We start from the raw sequence: 13,506 nt of genomic DNA on the forward strand, positions 1-13,506 counted from the left end.
CTGATAAATTTGAAACACGATACTAGAATGATCGAGAGACCCGGTCATCAGGAAGAGCCGTAGGTTTGCAGAACGATGGTCAAGCATACTAATTCTCACGATGTTGCTCGAAATCAGAAAACTCCAAGCGCTTGTTGGCAGTGTGGTGAATGGCATTTTTCCCGTTTCTGTCCATTCAAGAGTCATCAGTGCCAGAATTGCAAGAAAATCGGTCACAAAGAATCACACTGTCAACCCGATCACAAACCCATACGAGTGAATTCAACCTCCTCGTACAAACAGCACAGGCCCAAACGATTTCGAAGACCTTGGTCTACCAAAAAGCTATTCTGGCAGCCTTTCGAACTGATTTCAATTCGTGCAGAAAATACGTAGCGGTTACCGTGAACGACGTTTCATTGAAACTACAACTCGATACGGCATCTGATATCACACTGGTATCTCGAAATACTTGGAACAAGCTCGGGTGTCCGACACTCAAACCAACCGAATTGGTGGCGCAGAACGCATCCGGTGACCAAATGGATCTTGACGGTGAAATGGAATGTGAAGTGGAATTCCGGGGTATACGTTTCTCAGGAACCTTGTTCGTATCGTCCAATGCCGAAATTAACCTCATGGGTATGGATTGGATTGAAAATTTGGGGTTATTGGACATGCCATTGAACAAGGTGTGTACCCAATCCGAGGCTGATGTACGCCGGACTGCTGTGCCGACCTACGTTCGAGTAACTTCAACGGAGCAACTTTGTTCAAGATACGCAGACATTTTCGATTCCAAACTTGGCCATTGCACAAAAATGCAAGCAAAATTGACGCTGTTACCAGATGCCAAACCAATATTCAGACCTCGACGACCGGTCCCGTACGCATCCCAGACTTTGGTTGATGAGGAACTTGACCGACTACAACAAGCGAACGTGATTGAACGGATCAATTTCTCTCCATGGGCAGCTCCAATCGTGGTGATCAAAAAGCCGAATGGTACTATCCGATTGTGTGCAGATTTTTCGACAGGATTGAACGCAGCGCTCGAACCCCACGAATATCCACTGCCACTTCCAGAGGACGTTTTCGCAAAACTGAACGGTGGAAAATACTTTGCAACCTTGGACTTGGCGGAAGCATACTTACAACTCGAAGTTGATCCAGAATGTCGGAAACTTCTCACGATAAATACCCACCGTGGATTGTACCAGTATAATCGCCTGCCGTTCGGGGTGAAAACTGCGCCCGCAATTTTTCAACAACTCATGGATACGATGCTATCAGGAATCCCCGGTGCTGCCGCCTATTTGGACGATATTATTGTGATGGGCAGTACAGAAACCGAGTTGCTCCAACGATTGGACGAAGTTATGAGCAGAATAAGGGATTATGGATTACGACTCCGAGCGGAAAAATGCAAACTATTCATGAAATCGATCAAATTTCTGGGTTTCATAATCGATCAACATGGACGTAGACCGGACCCGGAGAACATCGAAGTAATTGATCGACTACCGGCACCAACGGACATCACCACACTGAGATCGTTCCTTGGGATGATCAGCCACTACAGTGAATTTCTGCCGGAAATGCATCGACTACGGTACCCGTTAAATCAACTTTTGGCGAAAAATGCAGAGTGGATTTGGACCAGAGAGTGTCAGCAGGCCTTCGACAAACTGAAATCACTACTGAAGTCTGATTTACTTCTAACATACTACAACCCGAACTTGGAGATAATCCTAGCGACCGACGCCTCCAGCTACGGGATTGGAGCAGTGATTTCGCATCGATTTCCGGATGGGTCAGAAAAGGCCGTGGCACACACTGCGCGAGCTCTGACGACGACCGAAAGAAATTACAGTCAAATTGAAAAAGAAGCATTGGCCATAGTATTTGCGGTGCAAAAATTCCACAAAATGCTGTATGGTCGCCGATTTACACTCCTGACGGATCACAAACCGCTTTTGACAATCTTCGGATCAAAGAAGGGAATTCCGATATATACAGCCAGTCGATTACAACGATGGGCCACGTTGCTGCTGGGGTACGATTTCCAAATGAAATACCTATCTACGGATTCCATTGGACAAGCCGATGCCCTATCCAGACTAATCGACACTGAAAAACGAGGATCTGAAGATACCATCATCGCTGCAGTGAAAACAGAACCAGACGTCAGTTACCTATTGCATGACGCAGTACGTTCCTTACCAGTCACAGCCAGGATGATTCAAAAGGAGACAGCACGCGACTATATCCTACAGGAAGTGATTAGCTACGTTCGTAACGGTTGGCCAAAGAGATGTCCGAGGAAAGAACTATCACATTTTTTCACCAGACGTGAATCATTATCAGAAATTGAAGCGTGCTTGCTCTTCGGTGAACGGATCGTTATTCCAGAAGTACTGCGCAAAAGTGTCCTGAAACAACTACACAAAGGACACCCCGGAATCAACCGAATGAAGGCGCTTGCTCGAAGTTTTGTGTTCTGGCCAATGATGGACAGCCAGTTGGAAGAACTTGGCCGTTCCTGTTCGCATTGTGCATACGCATCAAAACGACCAATCAAGACAGAGCTCCAGACATGGCCAACACCCGATTTGCCTTGGTCGAGGGTTCACATTGACTTTGCCGGACCAATCTATGGAGCATCAATCATGATAGTGGTGGATGCCTATAGCAAATGGCCCGAAGCCATTGTAATGCAGAGCACGACAGCATCGTCCACGATTCGGCAACTCAGGCACATGTTCAGTCAGCATGGCTACCCGGAAACCATTGTATCCGACAATGGACCACAGTTCACGTCAGCACTGTTCGCAGAATTTTGTGGAAGGAATGGGATCAAACACACAAGAACTGCCCCATACCACCCTCAGTCAAATGGACAGGCAGAACGATTCGTGGATACAATGAAACGGGCACTTCAAAAATCGATGGGAGAGGGGACTATCGAAGAGCGATTGAAAAACTTTTTATTGAATTACCGTATCACTCCGAACCGAAATTCTCCTGACGGCAAATCACCTTCTGAAATCCTAATGGGAAGGCGCTTGAGAACAACATTGGATTTGATGATCCCTAAGCGACCAAAATTAGAAGTCAGAAATCACAAGATGGAACACCAATTCAATCAACATCATGGTGCAAGCAAAAGGAAGTTCCGCGTTGGTGACTCAGTATTTGCATTGGCTTTTGGAAACAATCGGACAACCTGGCAGCCTGGATGTATCCTGCGGCGCCGTGGAAATGTCTTATACGATGTCCAAGTCGGAAAGAAAAGGTGGATCCGCCATGCGAATCAGTTGAAGATGCGCTATTCAACAATGAACTCAGCGCCGAATACAGGGGAACTGAGCCTTAACCAGTTGTTGGATATAGGTGAAACCAGAGCAGCAAATACAATGAATCAAAAGCACGAAAAGAGATCGAGACCGAAACGAAAGCGAAGGTTCGTGCAACCCTTCCAGGTTGACCCAAGAGGACAAAGTTATGCATATCCCAGGTAACCAAATTTTTAAAAGGGGGAAATGTTACCAGAACGGAACTGTTAATTGTCTAAAAATTTCGTCTTAACTACGGACTGATCGTTTCTGGTCAATTCTCACACTGCTTAGATTTGTCGTCACCACACGTTCAGCCACCAGATTGCATCGTGCTGAGTCCCTATTGATTTATCCTCTTCCGCTCTCACCGTGTGACTCCTATTGGTCGTTGCATTTCGTTATTTTTCTGCTCGATCGTGCATAACTGTTGGTTCCTATTGGTTATTCGGTTGAAGAGAAAGTCTCGGCCAATTCATGCCATTTTTCCGATGTATATAAACCGCCTTACTTCGCGGCAAAAAAAGACCTGTTCCTGTGCTCGACTTTGGCTTCTTCTTTACGCGAGTTGACGGGTTACGTCCGGACGACACAACACACGGAGTCAAAAGTCAGAGATGAGAAACGCTTGTACAGAGCTTTTCAGAGAAACGGATTGTACCAATCCGTTTTTCTAATGTTGGATTTAATACCACCACAAAGAACCTAGTTGGGATTCGGTGCTGATAATTTCAGATGAGCGCTCAGTAACCATGATGCAGGTTTTGAAATAATCCTGACGATTGCAGTAAGAGTGCGTGGTTTCTGAGATGTCAACGACAGACACAGATACTTAGAAACTATCCTTCAAATGTCGGCGCTCAGTTCACCCAACAACCTTTAGCGTTTGCAATCTGAAGCTGGATCAGAGACTGCTCCTGCATGTACGCTGGACATGTCTGTCCCTCTAATGCGCCGTCCGCTGTGGGTTTTAGCATTTATCAGAAGGGATAGTGTAACTGACCTAATGCTTGTGGGTAGAAATAATGATGCTTTGAGTGCAGCTCAGTCAGGATGATGGGCGATCGTTCAAGGCAGACGGAATATATTTCACACAATGGAGGTTGGTGATGGCGAAAACACTAATGGTGAAATTGAGATAACCCAAGCTATGGTTCTAGGGAAAAGATCTGCGAAGGAATGTGTTGATCAAACCCATCTTTCATAGGTGTTTTCCAAACATTGCAAATTTACTCCATTGACAAGGGGATTCAAATAATCAATTTTAGGGGAACCAATCACCTTACTTGAATAACGAAAATGTGACATTTTGCAACGCTGTCTGCGTGACAGACGGCAGATTTTTGCACAGTTCAGTCATGTTTGTTAGTTCATTTGGACGTAACGACTTTAGACTACCTCAGTTGGGTTTGAAAATGGGGTATGTTCGGCACGGCCGAACGTAATCGCCTGCTCAAAATGCACTGGTGATAACACGCTCGCCGCACATGTCAGACGTGCAGAGTTCAAGCCCCAGGGCGGCCAAGGTTATGCACTGTTGATGAGCTCTAATAGGAGCGAAAATCTAGTCCAGTGCTTCCCTCCTTTGGTGTGGGCCCACCAGAATGATTGCGCTGGGACGTGAGGACGACTATTCAAGTGAGTGACGTAAGCATGCATTCTACAAATTCCGCAACCACCCACGACTAGAAAAAAAAGGGTCACTACAATACTTAGACCTTAATAGGCTCTGCAGTGAAATAGAAATCCACGATGATTTAATCTTAGCAAAGTCGGATGGAACTGATATCACACATGACATTTTGATAATTTTGAGAGTGAGGTTGCTCTACTGGAAGCTGAAACCATTTATTCCCCGAGGTGTCCAGTTTCCAAGACGAAACGAGTTCACTCAGGAAGCACTGTGCTCCATTTATTTTACATTCGATTCTACTCAACAGCTTTTGATTAGTGAGTGACCCAGCTGGCCACTACAAATCAGCATATACCCAGGCATATCAGCCGCCAGCAAGGTATCGTAATCGCTGACCATGTGTTGGTTGGATTGGCGTAGACCGTGAAAGGCTTGCAGACCTAGTGATCAAACTGACTTATCGATGACCTCGTGCTGGGATAAGCCTGATTTAGCTGATGAACAACAGATATGGAAGGAGTGACGACCCAACCAGCGGTGCGTCAGATAACATGTGACGGGGATAAGAATAATACTGTCGGCAGTGGTGATGATGCTGAGGATAATGATGGCAGCTGATTGCCCACGTGAGAGCTACTGGCACGTTGCCACGTTGAGAACCAGTAAATTTCATGGGATCGGTTTTATTACGTGAATGAAAAGCGATTTATTTTAGTTCAGAGCTTAGATCAAAGATAGCTCAGTTCATAGAGAAATGAACTAAAATCATACGTGTTTGGAACTCCACGCCCGTACGCAGGAACAAACACGTAACGTATGAATGCATTTTGCAAGGTGATATGACGAGCTTTTAATCCAATAGCTGTCGTGGAGACAGTAACTCAGCTTTCATATTGGCCCTGTTTTCTAAACGTTGAATTCGTCGTCGTTCCTTGAACAGGCGTTTTGGGTTACGATCCAGACAGACAACACAGATTTCCTTGCGTAGCACAACTTCAACACATTGCCGACACAGAGCTGCTTTATCCAGTGTGCACACTGCGATTTGTGGCCCGGAATTGATCCAATCCTGGCAGATAAGACACATTTTCTTATCCATACCCACCAATTGAGCAAAGCTCTGATGTATGGAAGCCAAAAACGTGGGCTGTCCAAATTTCCTAGCTTCTTCCTGTAGGCGACCTTCTCGAACCCAGTGCACGATTAGGTTGCGACAAGTGGTCATGTGACGACGTCGGCGAGTAAGCAGTGAGTTGTAGAGTGCTACCGTGCGGTTTTTCACCCTTGATGGATAGAAAAACGAAGCAACGACGTGTCTGGTTCTTAGTAGTAAGGGAGCGATCACGATTAAAAACATCAGTAAGTACCAGGCATTGTAGAAATCTCTCTCCAACCTAACACTTGGAGAATAAACATAAGGACTGCAAAATTTGGGATCATAGTTCAACTCGATGGCTTTCAACTGGTTGATGTTATAGAGGATTTTTTTCAATAGCTGATAAAATATTCCATCTCCCGAGACATCTGCATGGTTTCCGGTAAACTGTGCTTGACGTATCTGCATTCGCATGCCATAGTAGCCAGCGGTCAAGTCAATCAAAAATGTGGCCATTTCTTCCATGTTCCAACCGACGGCGAATAGTACCAACAGGAAGCACCCGTAAACCACGGCACGCAACAAATTAACTGCCACTCGCTTTAATTCCCGGCATGTGTAGAATCTTGAACGCCAGTAGACTTTTGACGTTTCCATAGACTTAAGGGGTAACAGGGTCTCCCGGCCGTCTGCCAAACGCTTCGCGTCCACCTCCTCAAACATGCTTCCGGCATAAATATTGTCAAAATCGACGGAAGTCAGATAGTTAGAAATGTAGCGATGACTTTGGTAGAACACGCCAATCAAGAGAAGTCTACCCAAGCTGCTGCATATCACTAAGATGTAGAACAGTCCATACATATAATCAGATATATAATATGGTCTTTCATAGCTATCGTCTGCCAGTTCAGTCCATTGTTTATTCGAAACTGGGACCAAGCTTTCTTCCATGCTGATTGGTTGGTCGAGTTTAAACTCATCCGCGATAGCTTTCAGTGCATTAAGTGCTTCCAGCGTGAACGCTCCCACACCGTATTGCACTCCCAGAGTTCCAGGTGCATCGTAGCATTCTTGTTCAGCCTCAGTCACGAATTCGTCCACTGGACATGCTACCTCGGATGGATTGTCCGGTGGACAAGCCAACTTGAACCAGGCAGGCTCGTGAGTCAGACTCTTTATCGTTCTTTCCACTGCCTGACAAACGATATCTGATTTCTTTTTACACTGGGTGTACTTCACCGATTTGACCAGCATGCAACCAAGCACTGTTGCCTTGTAAAGTCCTTCTTCCATTTCACGGCCACCCGATATTGCCGTTTGTAGTCCTTCGAGCAGTTCACGAGCCAAACCGGCCTTGTTACTCATGTCTACCAGCTGATTGCTTTTATCCGTCAGAGGAATGATTAACCGATTGGTCATTGTATTCGCTACTTTCAAATAAGCGGCGGTTGTGTTGTCAAATCGTTTCTCAACTCTTTTCGCCAGATTTGACTGGTTTCTACCCTATGAAGGAAAGCAGAGAAGCGTAATTAGGCGAAATGTTCCAAATAGCCCTAAACATATATGTTACTATGATATATGTGTCCACAGGTTTGCCACTCCGGTTATCCTGTGTGTATCTGGTCTTCTCAATTCACATTTATATGCGGTCATCTTGATTTGATCACTATCACCCCATCACCCCCTCGTGTTGCAACGTTCTGCCGCCCCCGCTGTTTTACAAAAAAGTAACTTATGGGCACTTTTTCGTTTTGTTGACCTTGCAAACTTGTCATCTCTGTCTGGACAATTCCGTCTTGCATAATGTGAATATACTAGCTAATCAACACGAAGATCGACAAGTGGAGTAGACCACCATCGCGAATCAGAGTGCGAATCCACAAATCGCTGCCCTCATTGAGTTACCTACAAATGCGGTGATATGACCACGGATATGAACAACAAGGGGCCTAAAACACAAGCTCCACACGCTCGCATTTACCCTTAGCACAACAGTGATAGAATCCAGGGTTCCAACAAGAATCAAACGAATCAAACGAACGTTTGAGGCTCATTTGGAAATGTGTTGACTGACATTTGTCGCCCAACTAAAGTCGCTTAGAATTGTGGATGAATTCTGTACATTTAGACAGATATTCGGTGGGAAACCGGTTGTCCCAAAGTCGCACCTCTTGGTTCTATTTACGAGCCCCCACGAGTAAGCTGGTAACCGGAAACTTTGGCCACTTTGTCTGGACTTGAGCCAGTAATTGTTAAGATGCTGCGATCGTTGAACAGCTTTCACAAAAAATCGGTAGTGAGACTTTATTGTAAACATAAAGAACTTGGATTGTCGACCTAGTTTCTATCCTGTTTTTTGACAATATAATAAACGAGTGCATGTTAGTAGTTTGCAGATTAAGTGAATGAGACGTGTCCCAGATCCGTATTGCCACAGAATCTAGAGAATAAATATCCACATTCTACTGATGGAGCGGTATGTACCATATTCTTTTAACCACTGTGCTGCTTCTGTTCATATCCAGAAACAAAATGGCTCGCACCGAAAACCTAGCGTAAGGAACAATGGTATTTTATTCTCACAGCATGGCTGGGTCCACTACATTGTGTCAGGTCCTCTAAAGCAAGTCCCAGTTCGGTTAATTCTCTGGGATTAATTCTGTGAAGGGCGCTTTCTAGGCACGTGCACACCGGGCACTTTCGCGATTGTTGTTGCTATGCCTACAAGCGATAGCAACAGAATTAAAGACAGATGCAGTGGTGTCAGGACTAACTCGAAATACGCTGGGACTGATATAATTTAGCATTCCAAATCACATGCGAAGGCTTTTAGGTGAAGTAAGCTGATCCTGAATGGTCATGCTGTTAGTTCTAACCTTTGTGTTTCCACTTGGGGAGATGGTATGCCCCAAATCTCTGGGCTTGGATTGCAGATGCGGTGATGCAAGCAACATATTATTCATCACTAGTCACATTCTAATTTCAACGGAAGACAATAGCTCTGTGATACACTTTTTTCTCCGTTTGCCTGATCATCATCATCATCATTATCATCGACAGCATGACATCATTGTTCAACACCGATGTCACGATGTCATGCCTGATCATTTTTAAAGTGTCAAGAAATTACAGAATCTGTAGACGGTTGTCTTTCAGATACTCCACATGAGTCACAAAGTACGGGTACAGAGGAGTTTCCTCAAGGAATGGATCACCATTCAGCATAAGATCCTTCTCAAGACAAAGCTGAAAACCCCATTCTCCTAGGGGTTGTTAGTGTGTGGAATATTCCTGCTTATGCATTGTGACATGGACACCAGCGAGGCATAAACACTCATTTGTTTTTATGGGGAATTCCGACATTGTATGGGCTGTTGGTGATAAGTAAACACAACCATCACAAGTTATTTAGGACGACGTAACTTACCAAAGTTCGGAGAGCTTCCGTACCGTTATACAAATGCATCAATGATGTTACTATATTATCGGATAGTTCCGAACTCAGCTCAATGAATCCCAAGCTGACATTTCTAAAGTCTGCTTCACTCAGGCCCAGGACGTCTGCACTTTTTTCCTTGATGGCATCTTCAAGTGGATAAACCCAGTTGATGCGACGCATGTCTCTGCTTAGGTTGAACGACATTTCTTCCAGGCATTCCAATGTGGCAGAAGTTGAGACGAAATTCCGTTCACTGGTCGCCACCGGCCCAAGCATTGCGGCGTGGAACATTTGGTTGATTAGGTACATGTGGCCGCACTGCATACCAAATATGGGAATCGACAGAAACAATAGACAGCGAAATCGTGGAGATATTAGTGCACCACACATGATGCACGAGTAGAGTAGCAAAGAGACCTGAAGTGAGATTTGTTCGTGAATGGCTACTGCATTTTCGGATATCGCCATATCAAGTTTTTCCCGGTCTGATGGTTTCCATGGCCATAAGTAAACAGTGTTCAATATCGGTGAGTCCAAATTCGTTGGTAGGAATATTGGACATAGAATGGTAGCGGCTACATAACCCAGCAGGAGAAATAGGATTCCACGGATGAAGGATATACAAAAGCCTCGATAGTACGCATTTGCTTCGTATTCAAGTACTGCGTTACCGTCTGTGTAGATTATTGCCTCAACTATTGGAATATGCAACCTCAGGAAACGTCGAAATTCGCTTGTCTGTACTGGTCCCAATTGTCGACTAGGTCTCATAGCAACCCTGGGTACAATTGTGCAATACTGTTTACCTCCACCATGCGCTATCCATCCAATTTTCATGATGTTTTCCATCCATTCGGCTTTGTCTGCCACATCAGGCTGCTGTTCTAAACTGGGTTTTGCAAACAGATGAAGTCCTTGACAAGACTGGATTAAACGATCTGTGCTTATGTAGCCGGTGGAACCGAAAAACAACTGTGGGTTGTCACCAAGCATACACGCTTCACGACTATCTCCAGGACCTGGTGTTATTGTTTGATCTTTGTGCAGTCTGGACCCATCAACAAAGGTAACGGAGCCGGTTCGGTGTGTACGAGATCCATCGATATGTGTACGTGATCCCGTACGATGTATTCGTGATCCGGAGCGTAGAGTGACGGAACCAGAGCGGTGAACCAACTTTTCGGGTTTGGGGATATGACTTCCATCTGGCATGACAACTGAACCATCCCTGTGTGTGCGCGATCCATCCATATGGGTAATCGAACCGGTTCGATGGACTACAGACCCCGTATTCTCTCGATATGAACCCAGCTTTGGTGGTGTTAGGTTGCTTTGAAGTGGTGGGAGTCTGTTGGCCCATGTGATACACGGATATCGAGTTGCGCTTTTGTGGTAAGCGTACAACTGTGCAAATACTTGAAGCGCGTGCAAACAAATGTCAATAGTTGCAAATAGACCAATCAAACCTGCCAGTTCGGTATATTTATGCTTATAAAGCGCAGTGATACAATCACGTCGATAAACTGGAGCTTCGTAAGTCAGGTGATATTTCGTCACTTCGACACTCGGATTTAACATTGTCTCTGAACAGCTGACTGTTTTCGTTCGATCGCAACAACTTGTTGGAAAGAAACCACTGCTGTAATGTCGGCCCCATGGATCGAACACCGTCTTGTTGGTGTCATAAACCTTCTCAGTTACGAACTCCAATTCAAGCCAATCCATGTACGATGTCCCACCACAGCAAGTGTATTTTCGTTGGATTTCCACCAGTGCGTTGACCACCTTGAGTTTGTATACTGAATATATGGAGAAGAAAACAAAGAGGTTGTGAATATCAACAGCCAGTTCTTGTGTTCGTACCTCACAGGTGAAAATTGTCCTATGACAATCAAGTGTGGATTTTCGCCAGAACGCAAGAATGATGGAAACGACCTGACAGTCCAGAGTTTGTTTCACGCCGTGAGGCGTATCGAGCAGCTTAGTCACCGGAATCCTATCGACCCTGTTTCTTACTTGAATCCCAGATGGGTAAAAAAGAAAATTAAGACTCAATTGAGGGATAGGATGGTGAGGAGCTGAAAACGAAATCAATAAGCCGCCGTTTATACCATTTTTTAGTCGATTGTGTTGCACCACGATCGCTTCAAGGTTCATTTGGACCAATATTGAAGATCTCAAAGTATTTTTTGGATATGCAACTAACTGCAAACACCTCGCTTCGGAAAATTGGAATATTTTAGCTCATGTGAAATCGAACTTTGAAGGCTTACTTTGTTCCAGAGGCTACGAATGTTATGGCTCCAATTCCATGTGCTAGCTACCCAAATTACAGCGAATCACGCAAAGGCCGCAAAGTACTTGAGCTGTTGTGTTGCGCTGGACTGAATTCATCGTTTAACCTGACCAGTTTTCAGCTAGGATCTCATAAATACAGAGGCATTTCAGTTACGTCACAGCGTAGTTATTTAGATGGATAACAGAAACGGATAAACTAGTATTGTGGTGGCGTACGTTGAACGACAAACGGATCTTTGTCCAAGTGATGTTCAGAGTTGTTATTGAAGGAAACCAAAGATTGTTGATGAACAAACGATTCACACTTTAACAACTTAAAGCCGTAGCTATGGCAATACAACTCTGACTATTAGTTGAATGATTTCAGCCGAGTAACCGCCTAGATATGACATAAAAGGGGAAATTTCACAGAATCGATTGACTTGATTTGGAAAAATGTCGCGGACAAACCCTGGATAGCTCCATAATATTTTGTAAGCCATGAAAAAATGATGTAGAGGCTCGAGATGTCGTTAGTAGGGTTAGAATGATGGCTGGTCTATCATCTCGGATGATCGGAGTTACAGTTGTTCTGGGTTTCTTTGATTCTGTTTGAGCCACAAGTTCCAAACTTGTACAGCGTATTACAGAAGAGGCCTAATATATACTTTTAATGGAGTTATGGAAATTGGGAATCGGTACCCCTCAAACACCCTGGCGGGGAATCGTGCTGGTTGCATTTGCAGTGGGAGTCACGATAAGCGGCCAATAATTTATTGTACCGGGGTGAGAGACATGATGTTCTTAATGATATACTGCAACATGTTTTTTGTCATGTTAGATCATAGGCTATAAGACATCGGAGTTTTATATTGTCTGCAAGCAGAAGGGACAAAGATATGACCTTCAAGAATAAGAGAAGGAAAGAGTCCCAGTGGGGAGCATATATTGGCTTTGAATGTTATCCTCTGGGTTGTATGGCCTCCCTTTTAAAGGCTTACAGGTAAAAGCAAATAACGATGCGAACAGTGACAAAATGAAATGCAGGAATGGATGAACTATCACGAAAATTTTTGGTTGAGCTATCGTCCTGTAAGCAGTCAGTCGGTGCGGAAAGTATGAGAAGCAAAATACAGCTGTTCCAGCCTTTTTAGGGCTTCTCAGCACTCAGTATCTCACGAACTTCCATAGAGATTTAGAAGCAGTCTCCCAGCTACCGGGTGAAAACTGGAGCGCTCTAGAAGCTGACCAGCAGTATGATTACTCCGCACATAGGACAAAGTTAAGTAAGCGTGAGCCTTTTATTTGATAAGTTATCACCTACAGGTGGCAGTCAAAGAGAGGACAAGTGATGTGGATCTCCTGATTAAAGGTTGAGTGACCTTATGTTCTGTCGGCAGTCGCGTCCGTCGCGAAGACACTTGACCTTATTGTGGTGTGATGATTTATGTTCATCGGTGACCTATTGAGTCTTACTGAAGGATGCTCACGCAGCATCCATAGTGTATCTCCCACCAGGTTGATCAACAGATGGGGGTTTTATGAACACTGCCACTTGGACCTTCCGATTTGGGAGGGGGTAAGAGTGTGGCAGGTCATTCCTGAAAATTTGAGTTAATCGAGCAATTTCAAGCTTAGCTCCGATGCCCTGGGGTTAGGTTCTTGATCCAGGGGCTTTGGCTAAGAACCCCAGTCATCCTCCGCTCTAGGTCTGTGTGCTCTGGAGGTAACTCAGCCCACAAATTGC

At 44.8% G+C, this 13,506-nt stretch overlaps 1 protein-coding gene across 1 annotated transcript in view; it reads right to left on the bottom strand.

Moving 5' to 3' along the window:
• Positions 1-5,619: 5,619 nt before the first annotated feature.
• The window catches only part of T265_02573 (hypothetical protein), a gene marked incomplete at both ends in the record, with an annotated part of 81,445 nt that continues 73,558 nt past the window's right edge, over positions 5,620-13,506 (bottom strand). Inside the window, 2 exons of the mRNA XM_009166852.1 lie at positions 5,620-7,546; positions 9,471-11,281. Of these exons, the coding sequence (XP_009165116.1) occupies positions 5,798-7,546; positions 9,471-11,281 (3,560 nt within the window). The remainder of the gene's footprint in view (positions 7,547-9,470; positions 11,282-13,506) is intronic.

This window comes from Opisthorchis viverrini (assembly GCF_000715545.1).
Source record: "Opisthorchis viverrini unplaced genomic scaffold opera_v5_31, whole genome shotgun sequence".
NCBI classification, from domain to species: Eukaryota; Metazoa; Platyhelminthes; class Trematoda; order Opisthorchiida; family Opisthorchiidae; genus Opisthorchis; species Opisthorchis viverrini.